This window comes from Cornus florida, unplaced genomic scaffold, assembly GCF_030987335.1.
Source record: "Cornus florida cultivar Cherokee Brave unplaced genomic scaffold, ASM3098733v1 CherokeeBrave_3.0.0_Hap2_Chr01, whole genome shotgun sequence".
Lineage (NCBI taxonomy): Eukaryota > Viridiplantae > Streptophyta > Magnoliopsida > Cornales > Cornaceae > Cornus > Cornus florida.
In genome coordinates, this window is record NW_026775571.1 from 100,378,911 (window position 1) to 100,404,596 (window position 25,686).

At 34.4% G+C, this 25,686-nt stretch overlaps 2 protein-coding genes across 4 annotated transcripts; one reads left to right on the forward strand and one right to left on the reverse strand.

Moving 5' to 3' along the window:
* LOC132309088 (ras-related protein RABA5a-like) lies at positions 1 to 5,373 on the forward strand. Of its 2 annotated transcripts, none has more exons than XM_059807450.1 (5): positions 1 to 263; positions 3,188 to 3,373; positions 3,509 to 3,684; positions 3,827 to 4,257; positions 4,835 to 5,373. In XM_059807450.1, the coding sequence occupies exons 4-5, from the start codon at positions 3,897 to 3,899 to the stop codon at positions 5,149 to 5,151; spliced, it is 678 nt and encodes a 225-aa protein (XP_059663433.1). In that variant the 5' UTR covers positions 1 to 263; positions 3,188 to 3,373; positions 3,509 to 3,684; positions 3,827 to 3,896; the 3' UTR covers positions 5,152 to 5,373. The 2 variants fall into 2 exon arrangements, with proteins under 2 accessions (XP_059663433.1, XP_059663427.1); XM_059807444.1 differs by having other exon boundaries at positions 2 to 263; positions 4,814 to 5,373.
* Positions 5,374 to 11,651: 6,278 nt separating this feature from the next.
* On the reverse strand, positions 11,652 to 16,802 carry LOC132309103 (heterogeneous nuclear ribonucleoprotein 1-like). Of its 2 annotated transcripts, none has more exons than XM_059807459.1 (5): positions 16,478 to 16,802; positions 16,292 to 16,403; positions 15,716 to 15,938; positions 13,423 to 14,629; positions 11,652 to 12,212 (listed from the first exon to the last, which is right to left on the reverse strand). In XM_059807459.1, exons 3-5 carry the CDS (start codon positions 15,935 to 15,937, stop codon positions 12,199 to 12,201), a joined length of 1,443 nt encoding a protein of 480 aa, XP_059663442.1. In that variant the 5' UTR covers position 15,938; positions 16,292 to 16,403; positions 16,478 to 16,802; the 3' UTR covers positions 11,652 to 12,198. The 2 variants fall into 2 exon arrangements, with proteins under 2 accessions (XP_059663442.1, XP_059663439.1); XM_059807456.1 differs by having other exon boundaries at positions 16,275 to 16,403; positions 16,478 to 16,801.
* Between the last annotated feature and the right edge of the window lie 8,884 nt (positions 16,803 to 25,686).

Below are 25,686 nucleotides of genomic sequence, written 5' to 3' on the forward strand. Positions count from 1 at the left end.
TTTGTCTGTAGTGAGTAAACGTGTTCTCTCTCTCCCTCCGACTTCTCTAATTGTGTTTCCTCGAATCGCGAAACTAACCCTAATCTCTCACACAGAACCGTTGAATCTCTTGATTCAGCTCTTCAATTCGATGCTGCTTTGTTGAGTTTATGCATTTTCTGTAGCATCACATCGATCCGCATTTTATAGTTCTAATTTCGCCTTTGATTTGATCATAAATCTAGAGATAGAAAGGTGAAGGTCGCATTGCATAAAAATTACAGGTATGTCAAAACAATCCAATTCTATTGTTCTGTTTTTAGTTTCAATTTTTTTCGGTTTTATCATTTTATGCTTGTTTATGTGTCGTAGTTAGGGTGTTTATATGAAACAACTGTGTGTTTAATGTGTTGAAACTGCTAATTTTATATCATCTGTTTGTGGGTTGAGTTTTTTTGAGCTTATATTCGTGCTTTAATGCTTTTTGTTAATTGAGAAATCAAAATTTGAGGCAATGCTTTAGGAAGATGACTAGTTTCCAAATTTTGGGGACGTAAAGACATTTGCTTGGTTTGTTTAACCCTTTCATTTTGTCCCTAAAAAATATGCCTTCATTTGAATCATTCAGTAGTATGGAGTCGGAAACGAAAATATCACTTTTTTTGATGGGTCGATTGTCTTTGGTACCAATAGTTCTTTAGTCGACAAAAACAAATGATTATATGTAGAGACAATATAAGATACATTAAGGATATGAATCTGTTAGTTTTTTACTTTGTGGTTGCTACAGCTTATATCTCAAGTTAGAGCTAGCGAAGTATACGGTATCTTCTGTTCGATAATTTGGGAAGCATATGGATGATAGCTTTACAATTTTTTAGCAACATGTTGTCTTCTTGTACCAACAGTTCTTCGGTGAGTGACTTCCTTATAAAGAAGCTTCAACAAGTGACTGCTTCCTTGAAATTCTTAACGAAAAGTAGTGGATTGACCTGATTTTAGGTAGAAGGATTATTTTTATTTTTAAAAACCTTTTGAAGTCAAGATTTTATGACTGCCTTCCTTATAGAGAAGCTTCAACAAGTGTCTGCTTCCTTAAATACCTTAACGAAAGTCATGGATCCAGCCAATTTTAGGTAGAAGGATCATTTTTGTTTATTTTAGAAGTTAAGAGATTATATTGTACTTTATTTTTATCAGAAAAAATAAAAAATAAAAAAATAGGATATATGCGCGCGCGTGTGTGTGTGTGTGTGACTGTTTTCTGTAAGCATTAGTGGAAATAAAGATAATAATTTCCTGCAATCTCTAATGGAGTGATTTTCTGTGTCTTATTAAGGTTTTGTGTGTTTAATTCATTTGAATTCCGAGGATGGGATGGATTCATTCATTATGAAACGTGTGTTTTATCACTTTACGTCATTAGGCAGGTTTTGTTTCACCCCGGGCAGCACTAATTCATACTCCAGTGGGATGTTCCTTATATAAGGTTGAAATGATGGAAATTTTCCACGAAATTTTGCTAATTTTTGTTATTAATTAGTGCATGGTTTTCTTTTGCACCTTTGTTATTTATTTATTTTTTATATATATTTTTGGTTGGGGACTAAGGGTGGGATACATAGTCTAGGTCTTCAGAGCATGTGAAGGATGAGTTATGGATGATTTACTTTTGAGCATATTTGAGGGGGTCAGGAATACAGGGAAAGAGGGCATGACAACAAGTGAATGTGGCACCATCTATTGGAAGATCAAGCAACTTCTGAGCATCAATAAACTCAGAAAACTGATCCATAGCTACAGTCCACCTTCCAACACTAGATCTCTCAAAAGGGGATCTAACCACATTAAAGTCACCGTGCACACACCACGGATGGTTTAATCTCCCTCTAGCATAAGCTAGCTCCTCCCACAACCACCCTCTCCCCCATGCATCACTGGCCCATATTATTGGGAGAACACCCAGACCCATCCTCCTTAAGAGAGAATAAACATGAGACTGAGAATCTCCCTTTCCATACATCCACCTTAGAAACCCACCTCCTATCCCACATAATCAATATGCCTCCTGCAGATACGATGACATCAAGAGCCTCCCAGTCTAGAAGTCCTAAATTCTTCTCACAATCCCATCATAAGAGGATTCTTATTTTAATTATTGCAAGCAAACCACCTGTGCCTTTCACTTGCGCAAAGATAATTTCTCCACTTTCCTCTTGTTCGGATCATACCCTGGACATTCCAAGATATTATACGAAACTTCATATACAAACAATGGTTTTCTCCTGTTCCTTCCTTCCCCTCCTACCCATCTCCCTCTCTGCTCCATTCCTCCCATTGTAGTTAACATACGAAATTAAATTGCGGAGTTCTCTCTCCCCCCTTCACCGATTATTTTTCTTCCGTTCGACTACCTTCCATTCTTCATCAGTAGTTTGGAATAAGTCCAAAACTTGCCCTTCCTTCCCTTCATATGATAACCCCAAGTTTTTGCTAACTTTCCCAATGTTTTCCACCATCTAATTCCCCTCCCTTTCCTCCGCAATCTGAACTGGCATGTTCTCCCCCTCTCTAACCATATTTATGGAAGACAAAGCCCCAAAAAAATATTATTTTTCCTTTTCTTCCTCATCCAACACTACCAGGGCCTGTTAAAGTCGAAAGGATCTGCCAGCAGCATTCTCCATCATCTCTGTAGGATGAGTTCCCCGATCCCCACATGGTTACTTAACCTATTTTTGAAAAGTCCATGTAACATAGCTTGATGCTATGCACTAGGAGCTCCTCCACATCAAGCAACCCCTTTTTCCTTTCCAACCAAGTACAACACCTAAGGCATGGAAGAGCTACGTCCCACACTTTCTTCAGCCTCTGACAAAGGCATCCTTATCGTAAGCTGATCCTGCATAATCAGTCATATCTTAAACCAAAATAAAAAATAAAAAAAGTGGAGACACCTATGATCCCACATCAGAAAGCAATATTAGAAAAGGTGGCAAAAGTCTCCTCAGCCCTCTCAGTAGTATGGCAATGCTTTGAAGGATTTATGTTGAATGTATTACAGGAAACTAAATTCAATTGTAGACCTTTCACGGTCAATTATTTAATTAGAATAACTAAATACGTGTGTTTTTGTGATATTTTGTTCATGTACCAACTTGTGATACAATTTCCTCGCGACAGTGAATTAATCCATTATTATTTCCAGGTTTGATCTTTAGATGCGGACATCGAGTAGTTTGAACGGAAGTGTTGTGGGAGCAGAGTGAGGGTGGGTGCTTGAATGAGGATACAAATGGCACTAAGGTGGTAAAAGGTGTGGAGCATGTAGAAAGGAAACTTGCACACAACACTCGCTTATCTTTACAGTGGGCTGTCAGTTCATAGGATCATGGTATCCTTTCCTCTTTCTGGATAATTTTCTCTCCAAGAGAAATATTATTTGTCAACACTTTGAAAATGGAACAATAAAATATACTAAATGCTTCCATAGAAGTTTTTAGATTCTGATGCTTTCTTGACACTGCAGGTACGTTAAGCTGACACTTCTTTTAGAGGACCAGATTGGGATCTTACATAGAAAAAGTTCTGATTCGTGTAAGAAGAAGGGAGAGGCAAGAGGGTGGAATAGGGAATTTACCATCTGTGTAGGGGAAGCTACGATTTCCTGTTCGGACCAAACCATCGTCACCTTCATAGACAGATGTATTTTCTTGGATTCCTTTCATCCGTAATTACTGAATTGGTGCTTTTTTCCTTGATATACTTGCTCTGTCTTCCAAGTTTCCTTTACCACTGCTTTGTTCTCTTTCCTGATCTGATTTGGAAAAAATATGATATATTATAGGGCATTTAGCTCCTAAAAGGACCCATGATCTGAAGGCCATATATCAGTCAATATGTTTCTCTAGCATGTGATGCTGTTTGAGGGTTGGAAGATGGCATTTTATTCTGAGGGGGAACAAACTGAGGATTACCTTTTCAAGATTGTTTTGATTGGTGATTCAGCTGTTGGGAAATCAAACTTGCTTGCTAGATTTGCAAGAAACGAGTTTTATCCCAATTCCAAATCAACTATAGGAGTAGAGTTCCAAACCCAGAAGATGGATATCAATGGAAAGGAGGTCAAGGCACAGATCTGGGACACAGCCGGGCAGGAGCGGTTCAGGGCTGTTACCTCTGCATATTATAGAGGTGCAGTTGGAGCCCTTCTGGTCTATGACATCTGCAGGCGCCAGACTTTTGATAGCATTGGTAGATGGCTTAATGAGCTTCACAGTAAGCACCATCACAAATTGATGTTAGTTCCATTTTGTTTTATGCTTATTTTTTCTTTAAGGACTCGTTTCAGATGCATAAGGAAACTGTTTATGTACCCTCATATAATGAGTCAAGACTATGAAACATGATTCCCAACATATAATTTGATATGGCCATTTACTAATTGCTCTTGGGATTTTTATTCTTTTCAACAGCTTGGATGGGAGAAAATTTTTTGGGGGACTGTTGGCAGTTTTTTTTTACATGAGTTTATTATCTTCCTCCTCCTCTATCATCGTGGAGTTAGTTCAGTGAATTCTCGCGAGTTATTTTAAAAATAGTAATAAGAAAATAGTGTATGGTGATGATTAGTATTCCATTTTGCATTAAAAAAAAAATTCAATTTAGCATGGGATCGTGGTGTTATAATAACTTCTGATTTTATTTTTTAAAAAAGAAAAGATTACTGATGATGTTGTTTTTATATATATCCTGCTGCTCAAGATGATCGTTTTACATGCATATTTCCCTAGTTTGTGCGAAGCTTGATTTGTGTGGTTTACTTATTGAACAGCTCATTCTGACATGAATGTAGTTACGATACTCGTTGGCAACAAGTCTGACCTCAAAGATGCCAGGGAGGTTTCCACTGCTGAGGGCAAATCCTTGGCTGAGGCACAGGGCTTGTTTTTTATTGAAACTTCAGCCCTCGATTCCTCCAATGTAGTTACTGCCTTTCAGACTGTTGTCAAAGAGATCTACAACATTTTGAGCCGGAAGGTAATCCAATCTCAAGAACTCAAGAAACAAGATCCTGGCTGGATGGGGAATGGAAAAACTGTTGTTTTACAGGGGAATGGAAACCCGGAAGCAGATGGGCAACCAAAGAAAGGTTGGTGCTGTTCATCCTAAAACTGCACTTCAGTTCTACTATCAATATGATTCCTTACAATATTCAACATTTGTTTTGCGCCATGTGGTTCAGTTTATTGTCCATTTGAAAAGTTGATTCAAACAATATTTTTCCTTTTTCTGTGCGATGAAGTTGGCAGAAAAAATGTAAATGACACAAGGAGATAAAAAAAGAATTCACACCTTGGGCCTTGTTTCAAATGATCTTGTTTCTACTATGCCTATTTTGTTGGGAAGTGTTTTTCAAGTAATGAATAGAGCCATAAGAATCTAGTTGGATTTTTCTTCTCTTTTTCTTTTCCCTGGCAAACTAGGAGAGGGGGGACTCCAACACGGGCACACCCACTCGGAGAGCTAGACGCGCTACCAACTGGGCCATTGGGTAAATGCCCAATCTACTTGGATTTGAGTAAGGATGGTATTAAGTCCTGTAATTTGTCAATTTATGCATTTGTTTTAGAATAGCTGTCCACTATTTATTCAGACAAATCTTCTAGAGTCATGTATCATTCTAGCTTATGGAGTGATTCAGGGCGTTGTGGATTGTATATATATTAATGTATATATACCTGTGTGTGTGTGTGTGTTTGTATGCATATAGCTGGAGGCAAGAAATATATTTTGAAGCAGCCATGCCTGGGAATATTGGGTATTTACATAAGTCCATAGCTTAGTGTCAGGATTGGCATACGGAACAGGTTTAAGTATCTTTTACACCAAACTCGGATTCTCTTCCGTGCACTGGGGAGAGGGTGTAGATTACTCCACGTGAGGTGGAATCCACTGTCTGTGGGGTTCAAGCACCATATGGATTGATCTATGCACTGGGGAGAGGGTGTAGATTATAGCACCGGGTGGAATCCACTCTGCTTATGGGGTCCACAATCTATATGGAGTGCTCTTCACCCTCCTTTAGGTCACCGGCGATGTTAACCACATGGAGTGTCATTTTTTTAGTTATATCCCGTTAATATGTTAGCAATAGATGAAAAATAAGTAACTGCAAATTTTGAAAGCCTAAAATTTTATACTTTACAATTCTATAACTACATAAATTTTGTGCCTCTCTAGATTAACAAACATATAAAATATGTAAAGTGATATTGTTCCATTCCTCGTTTTTGCAAATTGTTCATGCAAATCGTGTGTGCAAACCTTTAATTGTCAAGGAAATGGAACAATAAGTAAGAATGAGGAGTGAGTGGACCATATACCTTTTTAGTGGAAACTAAAGCGCATGGACCATACGTTGTTGGTGTTGGTTAAATTATACGAATTGTCTAGTTCTGGTGTACTGCAGATTTGATGGTTCGATTGTGCTGGCTTGGCATTCCATGTTCAGTGATTTGAGGGAACTGGAATCCCTAAATTAACCTTAATTTCACATGATATGTCACCTGAATTTTTTATTTATTATGATTTTTTTCCATTCTATTTTGCAGTTATAGAATTGTAGTGGGAGAGAACACTTAATAGAGGAGATTGAAATGTTTGTTGTGAGGGGAATAGGGGTTGACTTTGCAATGTAGAAGTCTCGTGCACTAAATTATCATGTTATGGTATGGGTATGTTGTGGTGTATTGATGTGATCAGTTTATGTGCCTAGAATGTTCAATTGACCAGTATACAGAACTTCCTCTTCCACTCTCTTTGAAAATGCGAAATAAAAATCGATTCTCTTTTTACTTTTAGATGTCCAAAGAAAAAAATATATATACATGTATATTATTTTCAGTACTGTATCTAACAAAACATCCAGAATAAAATTGAGAGATTATTTATTGAATAATCCAACAAGTAATTATAAAATTTGTAATTTAACATTTGTCCGGTATTATTACATGTGATATCATTGTTGATGTTGACATTTTCGCAACACTTTAGTTTTTCTTTACTTTTCAGAAAAGGAGATTAGTATATAATTTTAGATTTTTTTTTTTTTTTTTTCTTCTTGTAAACATCAATTTACAAAAATGTCTTATAAAAAATATTTATACACTTTCATTAAAGGAGATATTAGCGTGTTTTTTTATTTTATTTATTTGGCTCACTTGAATTCATATAATGGATCATATTATGCACGCTACAATATGGAGACAAGTCAGTATATTTTCAAACTTTCTGCTTTTGGGACGAGTGATTTGAAGGAAAAAATTTAAGGTTAATTTTTAGTAAAATTAATTTTAAATTACAAATATCACATTGAAATAATTTTCAAAAATTATTATCACTCCCATTACAAATATTTGATCCGTTTTTACTCACATTCCAAACGTTATTTTTTTAGTGGTTTCTAGACAACTTTTTGCATGTAAAATGACATTGTTATCCTTTTGACTTTTTGTTAATTTATTAAAAAATTATTTGATGAATAAAATGACACTTCTAGCCTCATTTCCAGTCAACATCAAACTATGACCAGAAATTCAGTCAAACTATTGCTCATGATATGTATTGAACCAGCTACAAAAAAAATTGACCCAAAATGTATATATACACATCAGATACTTACAACCATTAATCATAAAATTTGGCCAAGCTTGCATGGGAATCTTTTGAAACTAATGATTGAACTTCAAAAAAACGTAAATAAAGAGCAAAACAACCAAAAAAATCTGAACAAAAAGATAACGAATCAAAACCCACAACCCCATAGTTTGCAGTCGGCACATTATCTCATACAAGTTTATACACAATCAAAATAAAAGGTTGGTGGTTTTGTGGATGTCCAATGTCCACTCCTTCATGCGACCCACTAATCCAATATTTCTATAACAAAGTAGCAAAACTTGTTTTTGAATTAAAACTAGAGCAGTCATTTGAGGCAAGTTTCAATTAAAATTACTATTTCTATGTATATCTATATAAATATATATAAGAGTTTCGTTTTCTCCAAGCCAGCAAATCCGTGACTAGAGACAATAAAAGAGTTATAGGAGGTTCGGACGAGAGAGGTTTAGAAGATGATCACAAGGTGTTTTTATTATTGTATTTTACATTCCTAAATTTATATTTTTTGCATTTATATCCATAAAATTTTAAAATTACCCCAATTGAAATTATAAAAAAACCCCTCTATATAAATTTGCTCCTTCTCATATGAATTCCTAAATCCATCCTTGATTGTAGTGACCTCACAAATTGGACTGTTCGTTGACAAGTTATTCCTCTTCTATGTTGTTGTCACTATCGTCCTAAACGGTGAACCACATCACCAAGGGTTACCTCTTTTACATCGACGCCAAGTTGTTCCAAGACAATATGAATATATGGAAATAATCCAAGGTTGTGTTTTAAGGGGAATGGTTTGGAGTTGTAAGGTTGTAATTGGAGCTGTCGACAGGGATAATCGTCTGTAGACTGTGGCGGGAGTGTGTCAAAAGCAGAATTATGGAAAGAGAAAGAAAAGAGAGAGAGTTAAGTCACGTAAAAGCGGGAGTGAGAACGAATTCGAGAGCGGGAGTAAGAAAATAATAAAATTAAATCACAAATAGTGAGAACTTGAGCAAGAGCACGGACGGAGGGTGAGAGCGACACTTGTCGCGAATGATTGCGTGACTTAGAGAGGGACAGAAAACGTAATAGAAGAGTCCCCTTAGATAAAGATAGAGATAGAGGAGAGAGAAAAATGAGTGTATTGGTGGGGAGTGTGGTTAGTGGTGCTAGGTGGGAATAATAATAAGGGGTATAATGGTAATTAAAGTAATAGGATATTTTGAAATAAATGAGATTAAAAAATTAGGAGTAAAGTTGTCTTTTTCTATATTTTTAATAGAGACCGTGACGAAAAAGTAAAAATAGACTTAAGTGATAGTTATTTTTAAAAGATGCCTGAGAGTACTATTTGGTCAAATTTGAGGGGGTTTCAGTGAAATTAATCCCAAAATTTGTATTGATTAAAGTTTTTAATGAATTATGGGAACGTGTTAGATTTATATACAAATAACTACTGCCAGTGTCCGAAAATAAATATCGCTTTTGAAGAACCGTGAGTCACAAGTTTTTCAAAAGAGATATTCTTTTTGGGACAAAAGGGAATATGTTTGGAAGAATAGTAAAAATAATAGAGTGTATTGACTTCAGTTATTTAATAAAATTGTATTTAATGTTTGGGATTATAGTAAAAATAGATTTATAAAAATTGTAGTTCAAATTGTATTTATGTATAACACACTTATTTTTCTTAAATAATGAGTAAATTAATTCTACTGTAGGATTAGAAAATATTTTCAACTCAAATGACATCATTAATTTGGAACTCAAAGTTAGATGTATTATGTTTTTGTGTTCTAATTAATCTATATTATATTTTTAAAACTGCATTTAACTTGCATTCTTCTAACAAAAATAATTTTAAAATAATCACACCGTATATGAAAATATTTCAAACGAGTCACAATTGTGTAGTAAATAATAATAATTTAAATTTTAGGACACTTCTAATCTTATCCAATACATTCCACGCGTTATATGACCAACAGCCAGTGGCTTAACGGTATCAGACTCTTACTTTTTAAAAAAAGGCCAGAGATTTAAATTCCGGTAAAGACAAATGTGTGTTACTACCAACTAAAAAAAAAAAAAAACTATATGTGTGTTTACGTTGTTGGGTAATTGTTCAGTCATTTGTCAATGTCTATATTATATTTCAATACATTAGGTGGTCTGTAAAATAGTACTCTCAGCATTTGGTGAGACTTCATAAAGGCCGACATCAATTTTATTCTTTTGTTGGGATGGGGTAGCGTTGTTTACAAATTACAATGTATTCGACCGTCTTAAGATTAACAAATATATTAATTTTATCAAGTGTAGGACAGAGATTATTTCACGTAACCCTTTTTTACTCGTACCCTAATAAATAATGCTCACAACGTAACTCAAACTCATCACCTCCTCTTAAGTGAGAAGAGGTTACACGCGCACTATTTGCCATAGTCGTATTAATTACTTTCGAATGTGAATTCTACACGTGTATACTCTTTAAAATATGTCGATCCCATTTTGTGACAGGGTGAAGTGACAATCGTTGAGTTTCTTATCAAAAATTAACGTGGGGTGTTCTTCGTGGACCACAAAATACCATTTGTTGTTTGTAGCATTTGTTATCAAAAATCACACTTGGAAAGATGGGTTGCTCAAGATCAAATGTCATGTACACCTGGTACTAAATTACTATCTACCCCAAACTTGGAAAAAGAGATTTTTATGGGTAAAATTGAGTAGTAGTAGTACTTGGGATTACAAGTTCTCCAAGTGAGTGTGACTCAGTGATCCATCTTTACTAAGTACTTGCCACTGACAGAAAAGAACTTGAGACCTAACAGTTTTCAGAAAGAAAAAAAAAAAAATAAATAAATAAAAAGGTGGGAGTGGTGGTCATAATAACTGTCATTTATGGATCTCCCAATCAAATGAGGAATAGATGATATGGACCCATCCTCTCACTCAAATTGGATGGGACCACCCCCAATTATATTCCTTACATTTTGACTGATTTGAGAGCTCTTATCAAAACCCCACCTTTTATGGGAGTCTGGATAAGTGTCAACGTGGCCACACATTTAGAATTTTTTTTTAAAAAAATTTTGTGTGTGATTCTGCTTATAACCTACCCACGGGCACATTTTATGGCACATGAGGAGGCTAGGACCCACTGAATTGTGGACCCTCTTTCGTAAGAAATACTATTCTGAAAAACTGTTACTCTGAGTCACAATTTATTTTGGAAATTTTGATTCACAACTTTATTTATTGAGGGTGAGACCATTAAGAGATACCTACTCTAGCCTAATTAATAAATAAATTTTTTTTTTTTTAATTAGTACTCACACACACATGTCTTCATGGAGACTTGAACTCCTAACCTCCTTGCCATTCAAACTAGTCCAAATTTGAATTTCAAACCATTTTTAATCTATTTACAATGGTTAAAAATTAAAATTATTTTACTTAAGTTTGAGTTTGAATCCTCCACAATATAGTACACGTAAAGAATGACCTCAAAGGATCTTACCTCTATTTTAGTGACTCGAGCAACTCAAGTAAACACAATTAAATTGGTTGATTTGGGAAGTTCGAAACAACTCAAAAATGGCCAATGCCACATCTATAAGAAATCTTGAAAAAGTTAAATTAATAATTTATTTATTTCATCATGTAAAGCTGAGGTTGACCAAGGAGCTAAGAGTCACCAAATGGGTGAGTCCCGGTCCCGGTCCCTGATTATTAATTTTTCCTGAAATGAATCCAAATCCCTGAAAGTTGCTAAATCATAAGCACAGTCACTATCTACCAGACAACAGAAGTTACACTCTCTAGCTCAACAGAAGTAAGAAATTCAAATTCATTAGTGGTCTCAAAGAAAAAGAATAAAAATATAAGAGCCAACAGGTCAGCAATTCAAATATTTACAACTTCTAGCACAACAAAGAACGAGAAAAAACAACATAATAATCAAATTCTCAAAGAAATGAGGGTAAAAACCAGCTGCAAATAAATTTGTCAAGGAAAATGAATCAATATTTTTAGCAATTTATTCGTGGGAACCACAGATGAGTGTCCCTCAATAGTTTTCACACTATTAAGTCAATCGAACATTTCATACAATCTGCCAACAGAATAACCCAAGAAGGGGAAGAAAACTAAAACCACATACCTGACGAGGACCAGCAGACTTTGCTGGACATTACAGCATAAAGAAGGAAAAAAAAAAAAAAAAAACTCTGCTTTTTACGTACCGTCATGTCACAAGAGATGCATGACACAGTAACTCTCCATTATATCCCGCAATTTGATTTTACATCTCAATGAAAAATCAAGAAAGAAAACCTATACTGGAAAACTCAAGCTCAAACCTCACGTGAAATCCCTAGTAACTGCTCTCTGTGATGAGTTCTATAAAACAAGCACTCCAATTTGCTCTAATCGAAAGTTCTTTGAACTGAAATATCTCACCGAGGGTAACATACTTGATTCACTGTCCTTCGTATGGTTCACCTGATCTTCACCTATAATAAACGTTCTGACATCCATATAACATTCTTCCTAGGTAGCGATTCCTGCAGAAAATTATATTAAAAGGCACATTAATACCAGAACATAAAAATACTAACAATACTGTGTGCCTACCAAAGTAACTTGTAATCATAACTTAGGATACAAAAGAAGAAAGGAAACCATCATAGTGATGTTTGGTAATTCTGCCAATTTTTCATCCTTTTTTCGTTTTCCAAAGTTAGTAACTTGTGGTTGATCTGGAAATAATTAATGTTTTACCATACAAGGAATAAAAAGTTAAGTTGATTACTTAGTCTCAAGATAACCTCCATTCCAGGAAGAATACATCCTAAAAATATGGGATATGTTTGGTTCAGTTTCTGAGAACGATTTTACGTTTTCAAATAACTTAAAATCTGGAAAAACTACGAAAATTGCATGGTCAACAGTTTTCAAAGGTTAATCCAATGTGAACTGTCAACGAACACACAAATTAGCTATATATTATATTGTGTCCTAATATTGCATCCATCTAATGACCTATTTTTCCGATGGCTTGAAGTTACTTGGATGAGAAGATTGTACATGCATATGCATAGCGATGCTTACATATTTATAAATTATACAATATTCTAAACCATCTTATCCAATCATCTACCGTTGTCCCAATCTTTTTCTTTCCATTTTCCTTCTTTCGGTTTGGAAGTTTGAAAGAATCCAGTATGTCCTGTTTCTGTTATAAATTAGAAACCGTCAAGAAAGCAACTGAAATGAACTAAAATTTAGTTGGTGGCAATGCACCAAACCAAATTTCTCAAATCAAGTTGCAGATACTGTCCAATAGGACCACCGCTCAACCCAAATGTTTACTTAAGGATGATTTATGTGTTGCTATGGAAATGATCCCAATACTGGTGTGAGTTTATCAAATCAATAGGATTATAATGTTGACGCCTTTTTTAAATTAAAGAGAATTTTCATCAATAATCTTAAGATAGTAATGAGTAATATGAATAGTTCTGTAAAATAGATAATTGACAATGTGTATATGGCAAAAAGAATAGTATCCAGTCATTATGAACCTATGACAAGCCTAGGTTCTTGGCATCAAATTATCTACTTTGATTAGTTTTTGCATATGCTAGGGAAATTGAGCAAAAATCCAAGTAATATCTAAATGAAATTGGGATTGTTCTAGAATAGTTAAAGAACAATTTTCTTTTGTGTGTGAGAGTGTTTATGTGTTTGAGAGAGAGAGAGAGAGATAATTACCTCTATTTGATCTACTGGTAACACTATAACCACCAACATATCCGGTGGAGTTTCTAGTTGTAACATCTGAAGCCACATTTCCAAGCCCATAGCCAAAAGACCCAGAGCCCTCAAGCTCCGGAGAGGATGACCTCCAAGTAGGGTCCCCGTAAAAGGAACCACCTCCATAGAAGTTTCCAAGAGCCCCATCATTACCATTATTTGATGCAGCAGCATAAGCAGACGTTGGTGCCGGACTACTTCCACTGTTTCTTCCATACACTCCCCCTCCCAACCCAAAACTGTTGTCTGCATTGCCATAACTAATATTACTACTATTGTAGGCTGAATCAGTGCCTCCACCTTGACCTGTAACAGGAGATGAACCCCAAATTGCTCCAATACTATCAAAAGCACCAACCACTCCAGAATTCCCATTTCCAGAGTTTATAAAATCACTAGAGTAAGCAGAGCTTGTTCCATAGTTAAGACTCCCATTCCCCCACATGTTCCGACTTGGGGAACTTAAAACAGAACCAGTCCCACCACTACCACGGCCATACCCAATTGGGCTATTGTACCTGTTTGAACTCCCGCTATAAAAAGGGTTCAATCCACGTCCATAACCAAGGCTAGAACTGAAGTTTCCACTTCCCCCATGGTTTGGACCCATTCCTGGTTCAAAATTCAGTCCCATCCCAAAACCAGGACTAAATGGAGGATAGCCACTCCGCCCAACAGTAACTGGACTAAATCTACCATCCATTCTTACTCCGTAGCTCCCAACAGAGCTTGGGCTATACCCCTGAGTGTAGGCATTCAGGAAACTACTCACTCTATTCAGGCCATAGTTATATCCACCTAACTGGCTCCGACTTGGTCCTGGAGATAACTCCTTGGGAACAGCCCGCTTGACCTCAACCATTTTACCATTGAGTTCATGAAAGGTTTTGAGCAATGCTTTGTCAACTGCATCCTCTGAATCATAAGTGATAAATCCAAACCCTCTAGGCCTCTGAGTGTTGTGGTCATACATCACCACTACATCTGTGATTGTCCCAAATTGATCGAAGTACATCTTAAAGTCACTCTCTGTGACTGTGGATGCTAAACCTCCTACAAATATCTTTTTTGTTCGAATAGGGCCTGGGGACCCCTGAATGATTCCATTATTTCTGTTCAGAATGTGTTGTTGATCATCCCTAGGAACAGCCTTCTTTGCCTCAACCTAATATAGAAAGCCAGGTAATAAAAAAAAAATAATAATAAATAAAAAATAATACAATTTCACATTTAAAAAAGAAATAAAGTCTTATCCTTTAAGTCACTCTCCCTCTCCCTCTCTCTCTACAGTTGACGTTTCTGTTACCTCTACTACTTCCATTAACAAGAGTTATATAAGCATGATTCAGCAAATGATCACATGTCCACATCTGCAAGCAAAATATGATCTTTTGCCACCCTGTAAAAACTCTATGGTAAAAATTGAGTTACATGGATACTCTTGGCTAAAAAAATTACTAGATTATAATGCAACCATTCTCCCAACCACCACATATGGTAAAAATTCAGTTACATGGATACTCTTAGTCTTAGCTTAAAAAATTTCTAGACTAATGCAATCATTCTCCCAACCACCGCATTCGAAAGGCTAAATATTTGTGAGAAGATTCATATTACTAGCATTTAGCACTAGCAGTACTTTTCACTCTTTTCTTAATTTTTCTTCTAAGCATTTTACAGAAGAATCTCAGAAATAGCACATAGCACCAATCTTTATCTCTCCATAATTTCTTTTGGGCACTTTCTGATGCATGAATCAACTTTACTAAATCAATCTTTTACCAATGCTCGCACTACCTTGAAGGCAATTAAATTGCTGGATAAGTGCTTGACATTAACAATGCTAAAGAAGCATTCTATGTCTGAAGAATAATTGTAATGCTTTCTTTTGTAAAATAACTTTTCCGGCCTAATTAAAATTTTCTCTCTCAATCATGTCAAGTAACTAATTCAAACGCTGCTGTCTACTCTTATAGGATACATGAGCCTCAAAGATATATGATCTATGAAGATAAATGATTTTGGTGTAGACATCATTACAAGTAAACATATACTGGATCATTGATCTAAAAACACATGTTTAATCATTGATGCTCTGCTTAGTAATCTTATAAACTTTGTGCTTCAAGCAAAACTATGTATGTGCTTCACAACTTTTAAGATTTAAAGCTTCAATTCGAAATGTCAATAAATATGTTGATCAAGAGTTCAAATTGGCAAGTAAATAATATGTTTCAAGAGCACAACTTACAGTTCTACCATCTATTATGTGCTTTTGCATAACAACTCTTTCAGCAACAGCGGAGTCAGCGAAAACAACAAAACCAAAACCACGGGCACGGCCAGTGGTTCGATCCTTCATTATCACAGCTTCAACTACTTCACCAAAATTTTGAAAATACTCTCTCAAACGGTCTTCATTTGTGTCCCAAGAAATCCCACCAATAAACAGCTTTCCAGGCTCCATCTCCATTCTGCATAGCCAATTACCAATAATCCCATCTCTTAATTTCCCATCAAACAAATTCAATACATACATACACATATATATATACACAGACACACTAACAAATCTAACTTCAAAAAGGTAGAGCAATTTTTCATCTAAACAAATCAGGCAAAGTACCCTATAAGAAGTAAGTACAACTTGGATCTAATCAGTGACATATAATCGGACATAAGCACATATATGTATGATTCAATCCTGACATTTCATAATTCTCAGAGAGCATACAATTCAATTTTTTTTTATCGATAAAGACCATCCAATAAAAAACATCATAATGTAGATTGAACAGGCACAACCGTACCTTGACAAAGAATTTACCAGAAAGTTGGAGAGTTTTATGATTAGTTAAGTGATGGGTATTCTTAGATTCAATCGAAGAACATCGGATCTTTCGCAGATCGAAAATTGATCCAACAACAATCCACGATACCTGGAAAAACAAGACAATTGAAAATTTGACTTGGAAATTCAGAAAAACCCAGAAGTGTTTGGCATAAAGCATACCAATTGAAGAAGACCCAGATGAGAAAAGATGAGAATCTAAGATCTGAGAGGAGACATAACAAGAGCAGAGGGCGAAAGGCCCCCCTTTTCCTCTCTCTTCCTTTCTTCTTCCAATTTACCGTTGATTCAATTGGCAATGATACAATGAGTTTTCGTCGAGTGGAGAGAGAAAAGAAAAAAAGAGAGAAGGAGAGAGAGGAGAGAGAGGCTGTATGAGGAGACGGATTTACATCTCCAAATGTGTAATAGTATATATAATATATAAATATAGAGAGAGAGAAGAGAGAGAAAGAGAGGTTCGGCTATCCTCTCGTGTAAGAAATATAGAAGCGGAGACGATGGAAGATGGTGACTTCGCAGTTTTAGTTTTAATTTTAAAAAATGAGATAAAAATTAAATAATTAAAATTACTCCTTTAGGTAAAAAAAGTATATAATTTATTTTTGGATTCTTTAATTTTGCCAAAATTCCCTCATGTCTTGTATATTCTATTTTTGTCATTAATGATGCTAAATATTTTCAATCCAATACTCTAATTATAGCAAAGGATTCGTGTTAATGGAAAATTCCAGCTGCTCCATGGGCTAGTAACTTCAGAGGTAAGGATTAAAGCCAATTTGGTTTTTAACCACATTATACACGCATGTATTTGAGTGTTGATAGAGAGTTTGACTCATAGTGATTTTTTTGACTTTTTTAAATGTAAAAACATTAATTTATTTTCTCATGTATATTTGATTTTATTTATTTATTTATTTATTTTTTTGGTTACCTTATGTTTATATTGAATTAAAATCAAGGTTTTAAACATGCCCTAGGATGTCGAAATTCATGTCAAGATCTTAATTCAAATTTGATCTTAGGGACAGTATCCATATCTATCTCATATAATTAAAGTAAGATACAAATAGAGTGAAATATGTTTGATTGGAGTCAAATTCAGAATAAAATTTGTAACGGATCTTTTGACAACAATTCATATTTAACCCTTTTGAATTCGAGATTCAAAACTAAAATTCAAAATTGGAAAAATGAACTTTACATCAAATCAAATCTCAGTGTCACACTTTCCATTTTAATCTTTAACACATGCAACACATATTACTCTTTCTAAGTTGACTCTCATTCACGTAAACAATTGATGAAATAATACTCTCCCATTACGCTATATAAATTTTAAAAACTAAAAATGCATCCTTAAGAAAAAAATTATGATTGATTTCCTTTTAATTTACCTCTTAAACGGAACTAAACCATACTATGTACACTTTTAACTTAAATTGACATTGTAAGATATTTTATTTATATATAATTCCATTTTTTTTAAGAGATAATACATTCTAAAATAGTATTTCTTACAGTGATGTTTTTATATCTTGCCTATTGATGATAAGGTCCAATCACAAATAAATATATAGTTGGTGATTACAAAATCAGAAAAGTTATATATAAAAATTTTGAAATTATTAAAAAAAATGTTATTTTCCTTATTTATTATTTTCTTAATTTTATAGTTACAGAATATGTACATTTGTTATTGGACCACATCAGTTATAAGTAAAAATGACCTACTCACAGATAAATAGGTAAATATTATTCTTACAAAATATACCAAAAGAGAATTAGAGACAAACCTAAATTTAACATTATATTACATATAGTGGCCCATGTAAAACTCGAATTTGTGTCATCACAGATGTGCATTTCAATTGTTACACCAAACAATGACCGGAATATAGTTTATTTTTTTCTCTAATTAAATGACGTCTTAAGCATACATGATGTATATGAGAGTTGTTTTAAACGCAAAAGTAAACAGCAAGTGTAATCTACCAAGTACTTAACCTTTATTGGAAACAAAGATTGGAAATGAAATATTATTCTTTAAGTTAATGGATTAATGTATGTGAAAATTCATGAATAATTTTTATTTCCACACATACCACACCATATATTTGAAAATATTCTCAAATTGCAAAGACATATAAAATAAATCATAAAAAATCAATTATAAATAGATAGGACCCTCTAATTCAGATCATCTCCAATACTTTCTTGTGGAGGGACATTATGAGTCGCATCCTGTATCGCTAGTGCAACACACTAAATCGCAGTACAATAGCGTCACGATATAATGTAATTGTTGCATCAGCAATAAAAATTGTTACATAAACGATGTAAAAATATAAGACACGACACAAGATGAAAAGACACGTAAAAGAATAAGAATTCTTAAAAACGTCTAGTGTATAATATTTATTTTCTTTATTTTCTGTAATGGGCTGTCATGTTACATTATTTAATTTACAAATACACCAACATGCTTACTTCATATGGAGGCAAGGGATGATACATCACGAGGACGGTGTACTCTGTCAAAGTACTCACTTTTAAATGATTTTCAATTTTCGATGCATTTTCTAAATACTTTCCAAATTGAGGGACAAATTTGCAAATTTTGGAATGCTTACAAATGTTTGGATTTGAGTCATGTAGATAAGATAGTCATTTTGAAAATCACTTTATAGTTTATATGCTTAATGTGTGTGTGTGTATATATATATATCTTATAAAAAATTTTAATATAAAAATGAAATAAAGTGGGTGATGTGTGAAGGACAGAAGGGATTGCTTGTGCGCCCACTCATCTTGGAATAGAACAGGTAGACGCCTCAACCTATATTTACACACACACACACATATATATATAATTATATGGTGCACATGTATGACGTTATAGCCATATGGTTTCATGACCATAGCCCTGTGAATTCTTTCCATTTAAAATAATAATTGACAATTAAAAATAACCCCTTAACCGTCCATCAAGTAGAACTTTCTTATCATATCACGAGTCAAACCTTCTCTTTAGTTGTTGAACCTCATTTATCAGATGGTGGTAATGCCTCAATCAATTTCTTATATGGTTTGGTGTCACATATTTCAATTTTGGGTGACACTGTAAATAAATTTGGACACCCTAAAATAAGTGCTAGCATGTATTACAAGTCAAGTTGACAAACATGGTTCAATGCATCACTTTGCTATTATTAATTTGACATGGAAAAAATATATATATTTACTTTGAAATTTTCTCAAGTTTGTTCAAATCACACAATACAAAATATTATATTATTTTGTATTATTAAATTACTCGTTAATAGGGTTTGATTAAATTAGGTACAAATTATATATAGCATGATGAAATTTTTACTCAATATTAATGCAGTGTCCTCAATTTTGAAGGTAATTATTTTGAATAAACCGAATGTTTGCACCAACTTGAATGTTCATATATATATATATATATAATGAATGATCAATGTACTCGTTAGTACAGAGTTGCTTTATGTCTACTGTCCACTCAAGTACATATATAGTTCATTTACTGTGTGAACTATAGCTATATTATATGTCCCAATGCCACTTCCTGGTAATATTGAGCTGTTCCATCATCCCATTTCTGCCCACATCTCATATAATTTCGTGTCTCATATAAAAATAATGAACATGAATATGAATGTTATGTGGTGGATTTCTTTCAGTAATGTCTAATTTGTAACCGTAAATATATTTTTCTGATAAAGAACTCTAGTATTACGCCTTGAAAAGACTCGGACCATCCACTCAGTGTTAAAAATACTGCGTAAAATATTAGATTCTGATTGGTACTCGGTATTTTTTTTTTTTTTTTTTCAAAATTTAGTAGTATGTGTTTACACCCTATATTTTAGCCAATGACTAATTAACACGTGGCGAGTTTTACATAAAACTGGTCATATATCAATTTTGTTTACACCATAATTATCAGCTACTTTCCAGTGAAAGGTTGCCGTGGTCGATTCCAATGGAAAGGTAATACGACGTTCCAGTGGAAATCAATTCAAGGTGGACACGTGGCTTAATAAAAGGGCCGCAATTACAATTATTTGCACCACAATCATCGGTCACTTTCCAATGGAAAGTTGTTGTGGCCGATTCCAATGGAAGGGTGATATGCAAATGTGGCAGTCAAGAAAGTAAGCGGTTACATGTAAATGGAAAATCATGGGACACGTGGTAGCCTAGAAAACAAGCAGTTACATTTAAGTGAAAAGTCATGTGATATATGGCAGTCAAGCGGTTACATTCAAGTGGAAAGTCGTGGGACACGTGGTAGTCAAGGAAGCAAGCGGTTACATGCAAATGGAAAGTCGTGGGACACATGACAGCCAAGAAAACAAGCGGTTACATTCAAGTGGAAAGTCGTGGGATATATGGCAGTTTAGGAAGCAAGCGGTTACATGCAAATGAAAAGTCATGGGACATGTGGCAGTCAAGGAAGCGAGCGGTTACATACAAGTGGAAAGTCATAGGACACATTGCAGCCAAATAAGTGAGCGATTACATTCAAGTGGAAAGTCATGGGACACGTGGCAACTTAGGAAGTGAGTGATTACATGCAAGTGGAAAGTCATGGGACACGTACAGCCAAGGAAGTGAGCGGTTACATACAAGTGAAAAGTCATAAGACACATAGCAGCCAAGGAATCGAGCGGTTACATTCGAGTGGAAAGTCATAGGACACATGGCAGCCAAGGAAGCGAGCGGTTACATTCGAGTGGAAAGTCATGGAATATGTTAACAACCATTACTAAATTCTATAAATAGGGCGTGCTATTGTTACTTAGAAGGCATGTTCAAACACAACACAATTACAGTAGCATTTCAATACAATCTTTATTTCCATTGCAATGCACTTTCAATATGTCTAACTTAAGTCATGCACTTTATTGCTTTACATTCCAGTATTTTACATTCAAATTATTTACTTGCAAAAGTAATGTATTTCTTCCTAGCCAAATAGTAGTCCCGAAATCCTTTTTCAAAGGCAAAAAGAACCCAGAGGTGTTCATTTCAAACCTCTTCATAATCGCCTGTCTTGCAATCTTACGTCTAAAATATTGTTTGGATCTCTCTTTGAAACTATAGTAGTTCCTGGTACGCCCATCCGATTATATAGGAATCGACCATTTTTACAGGCCAAACAGTATGTTTTACCTGCAAATCATGAATCCAATCAGTGTACTCCTTCTCTAGCTGTAGTAGATCATATGGTACTCTCTGCAAAGTATGCCTTGAGAGGTTAAGAGATAACATTTGGGCCCTTCCTGGAAGTGAAAGGGTTGTTTTCATACTGTACTTTAGATTAGGGATATTAATTCCCTTCAAATGATCAATAATAATATTACCTTTGCGATCAATTATATTCAACTCTTGCGAGATTTTACATAATTACAAGGATCTTTCTTATTATATTGAATGAAATTTATAAAAAGTTATTTTTCAATTTAAATATAAGAAGTAGAATTTACGTGCGAATTCATAAATGCAAGAATGATGAAGATGTTGTCCTCCTCTATGCTTTCAGAAGTTGAGATGGATGTTCTAGTGTGGCTGATTCTGCTCCAGAAGGTCGAGGAAATACTACAAGACCTTTTAGTTAATTAAGGCTTGGCAAGAGTACTGCTATTAACTAAGAAGCCTAAAAGCCCAGCCCATAGAATAATTGGAAATCAGACCCATTAAGTATGGGCCTGCTTTTCAATAATGGTCCATCACTCATAACAAGACTCAGTATCTGTTTGCCTTAGCAAAATGGAGTCTTAATTGGGTCAGACCTTAATCAATTCCAAACCTACTTATAATAGAATTTAGGGTAATTTGTTATTTGCACTCACTCCCAAGTTTGTAATAAAGAGAGGAAGAGATAACTGAAGGAAAGTGTAATTCAATTACTTCTAGTTTTGCAAACTTAAACAACAATACCTCCAATCATGATAAGAATACGTAATTATTTTTTAATTTCTTAATTTACCCATTTAAATCATTAAATTACAATATTATAAGAAGACTACACTATTTAAAACAATCCTATATGGGTTTGTTTTTTTTAAATAAGGGTCGGATATGGGTTACAGTCTATTGATTATTTTCCTTAGTAATATGGAGTCATGATTGGGTTGGACCTTGATCAATTTCATAGCCACTTATACTTGAATTCACTCCCAGATTGGTCTTTTACTTTTAAAAGTAAAAAAGTATTGTTAAGTTATAATTTTCAATAGTGCATTTTTAAGTTTGAAAGCAAATTTATAATATAGACCTGACAAAATGAACTTAGTATTTGATAAGGCTGTTGATATTCGCGTTCCACATATATACTCAAGGTGTTCCACTCTTTTATCTTAATAAAGTGAAATTATACCAAAGTTCTGAATCACAATAATATACACCCTCACGTTCTTCCTCTCCTCCGGGAACACATCCCTCATAACCACCACTCTTTCAACTTATATGCATCTCAATTTTTTCATCCACTTCAAGTTTCCAAGATCACCAATTATGTACCTGACAACTCCACATTATATATATATAATATGTATATCTAGTATAATTCAGAACTTACTTGGTTCTCTCTGTCATAGCCAACGCCAAACTTGGTCAGCGGTCTCTCGAATGACGCGACCACCGGCTGGGGAAGTGGGAAGAGGAATTTTGACGAATTTCAGGGAACTCTGAGCTTTGAATAATACAAGCCCGCCGGATCTTGATTTCTTCAATTTGATTGTTAAAAAATATATGTTTCAAATGACATTTAAGATATAATAAATATTATACGAATATGACATGAGATAATTAATAATATGCTAAAAAGTAACTAATTAAATATGCAACTTGATATTTAATTAAACATTCAAATTCAAGTAATAAAATAATAATAATAAACCTAGAGCAAGGCTAGTATTGGATATTATATTCTTAAGATAATTTACCTTCTGCATGGTGTTAACGGACTCTGTGCCCTTTGTCTCCTGGGACACAACTGTTTACATTCACCAATAACAACACTACAAACATGTGGATATGGCAAACTTCTTCTGTGTAATACTCTCTCTAATTAAAAAATGCATCTATACTATATAAATGCCGAAGAAAAACCAAAAAATAAAAATAAAAGTCCAAGCACAATCTCAATTAGCAGAAGAACGTGAGAGATTCCCTAAATAGCAAAATACGCAATTAGGAGATCAAAAAATACAACAACTAAATATTGTGACTTAAGAACATTTTAGTAATTTAATTTATAACAAAAAAGATTTGTGGAGCGCCAATATCAACAACCTTCGATAAGATGAAATCTTGATTATTTTAGTACTCCTATTTTAGACTTTGTTTGATTGGCTTCTAATTATCAAAGTTTACTTTCAATCCACAAAATTTAATCTGATGTCAAAAGTTATGAACTTGTTACAAAGTTTAATTAATCCACTACTGTATAATCTATTTATTCACCTATTAACAATCTCCTTTACAATGGTCATCCAGCCTAATGGTGCAACCTTCAATCTTCAAAAAAAGAAAAATGAATTCGAATCTAGAAACGGGCAAAAAATAAATAAAAAGAACGAGTTGATCCTATCTTACCCCTTCAAAATTGGTTATATCATTCCGTATTATGCAACTCACGAGACTACCATCCCCTCTAACAAAATATATCTACATTCATCACAAGTTTACAAAAAAAATATCAATACTTAAAAAATGTGTAAGTGTTCTTTGGTTGAAAATTGTTGCTGCAGCCTGCAGCTCATCGAAAATTTTAAAGGCAGATGATAAGTGATGTAAAATCGAGTGTAGGTTGAAAATGAATGTGTATGTGCGTGCCCGAGGGAGAGACTCACTCAAATTTTTTTTTTTAGCACCAACATTATATACACATGCAAGAATAAAATAAATATTTTTTTTCTTCCCCCGCAACCATTTCCATCATCCACGACCACCCATCTCCACCACGGCCAGCATCACCGTCTCTCCACCACCATCCACCATCTCTACCTCCATCGCCTCTCCACCAGTACTCCTCTTTCTCTAAAAAATTTATGGATTAAAAGTTATATTTTAGCATGGGCATAAATGTCCTATATGTTGCGAGAAGGTTTAGGAGTAAAGTGACTAGTGAACAACTTATCTATACACAGTAACTAAGTCAGTGGACGAATCCATGATAATTTTTTTAACGATGAGATATAATAGTACTTTTATAATCTAACGGAAGTCTCATATAGTGTAGAGATTACGTATGGAATAATAAATGAATTGAGATTACAGCTACTAATAATGTTATCAAATGAATTACAATTACAATAGAAATCAAGTATATGAGAAGGCACATCATTGTTAGAAGACATATATATAATTTCAATCGAGTAGCCAGTGGCAATGTTTTTGTTCATTATAGGACATAATATTCGTCATGCAGTAGTAGCTGAACGATTTCAACATTTTGGCGAAACAGTTTCTAGACATTTTAAGCTCGTATTAAGAGCAATATGTCACCTTGGGAAATTTCTCATACGTCCACCACAAAGCAATGATGTGCCTTCTCATATACTTCATAATCCTAAGTACTATCCTTGGTTTAAGAATTGCATTTGAGCAATTAATGGAACACATATAAGTGCTTTTGCACCTGCCAGCAAACAAACTCCTTATAGAGGAAGAAAGTCTGTAGTGACACAAAATGTCATGTGTGCTTACTCATTTGATATGCTATTTACTTTCGTTTACGCGAGTTGGGAGGGAACGACAAATAACTTGAGAGTTTTTATTGATGCAATTACTAGAGCTGCTGCACGATTCCCGATACCAGCTGATGGTATTACTATTACTTTTGTCTTTTTAATATTAATAATACCATGCTACTAACCTTAATAAAACTTAAATAATTTTTTGCAGGGAAATACTATGTAGTTGATTCTGGTTACCCATGCACAAAAGGATTTCTGCCTTCATATCGTGTTCAAAGATATCATCTACAAGATTAAAGGGGTAGCAATCGGCAACCGCGTGGTGCAAAGTAATTGTTTAACTATTGGCATTCATCACTTCACAATGTCATTGAAAGTTGTTTTGGAGTACTAAAGGCTTGTTTTCCCATTTTAAAGCTTATGCCTTATTATAAATTGGTTAGACAACGGCTCATAATAACTGCTTGTTACACGATTCACAATTTCATTCGTGAAAATATATTAGATGATCGTTTTTTTATGGAGTATGGAGAAGAAGATGTTATTGTCGCTGATGGGGGGAATGGTAACAGTAGTAATGCTGGTGTACTGAATGCATTTAATTTATTTGATGATGGTGCAGCATAAATGGGAGCCCTT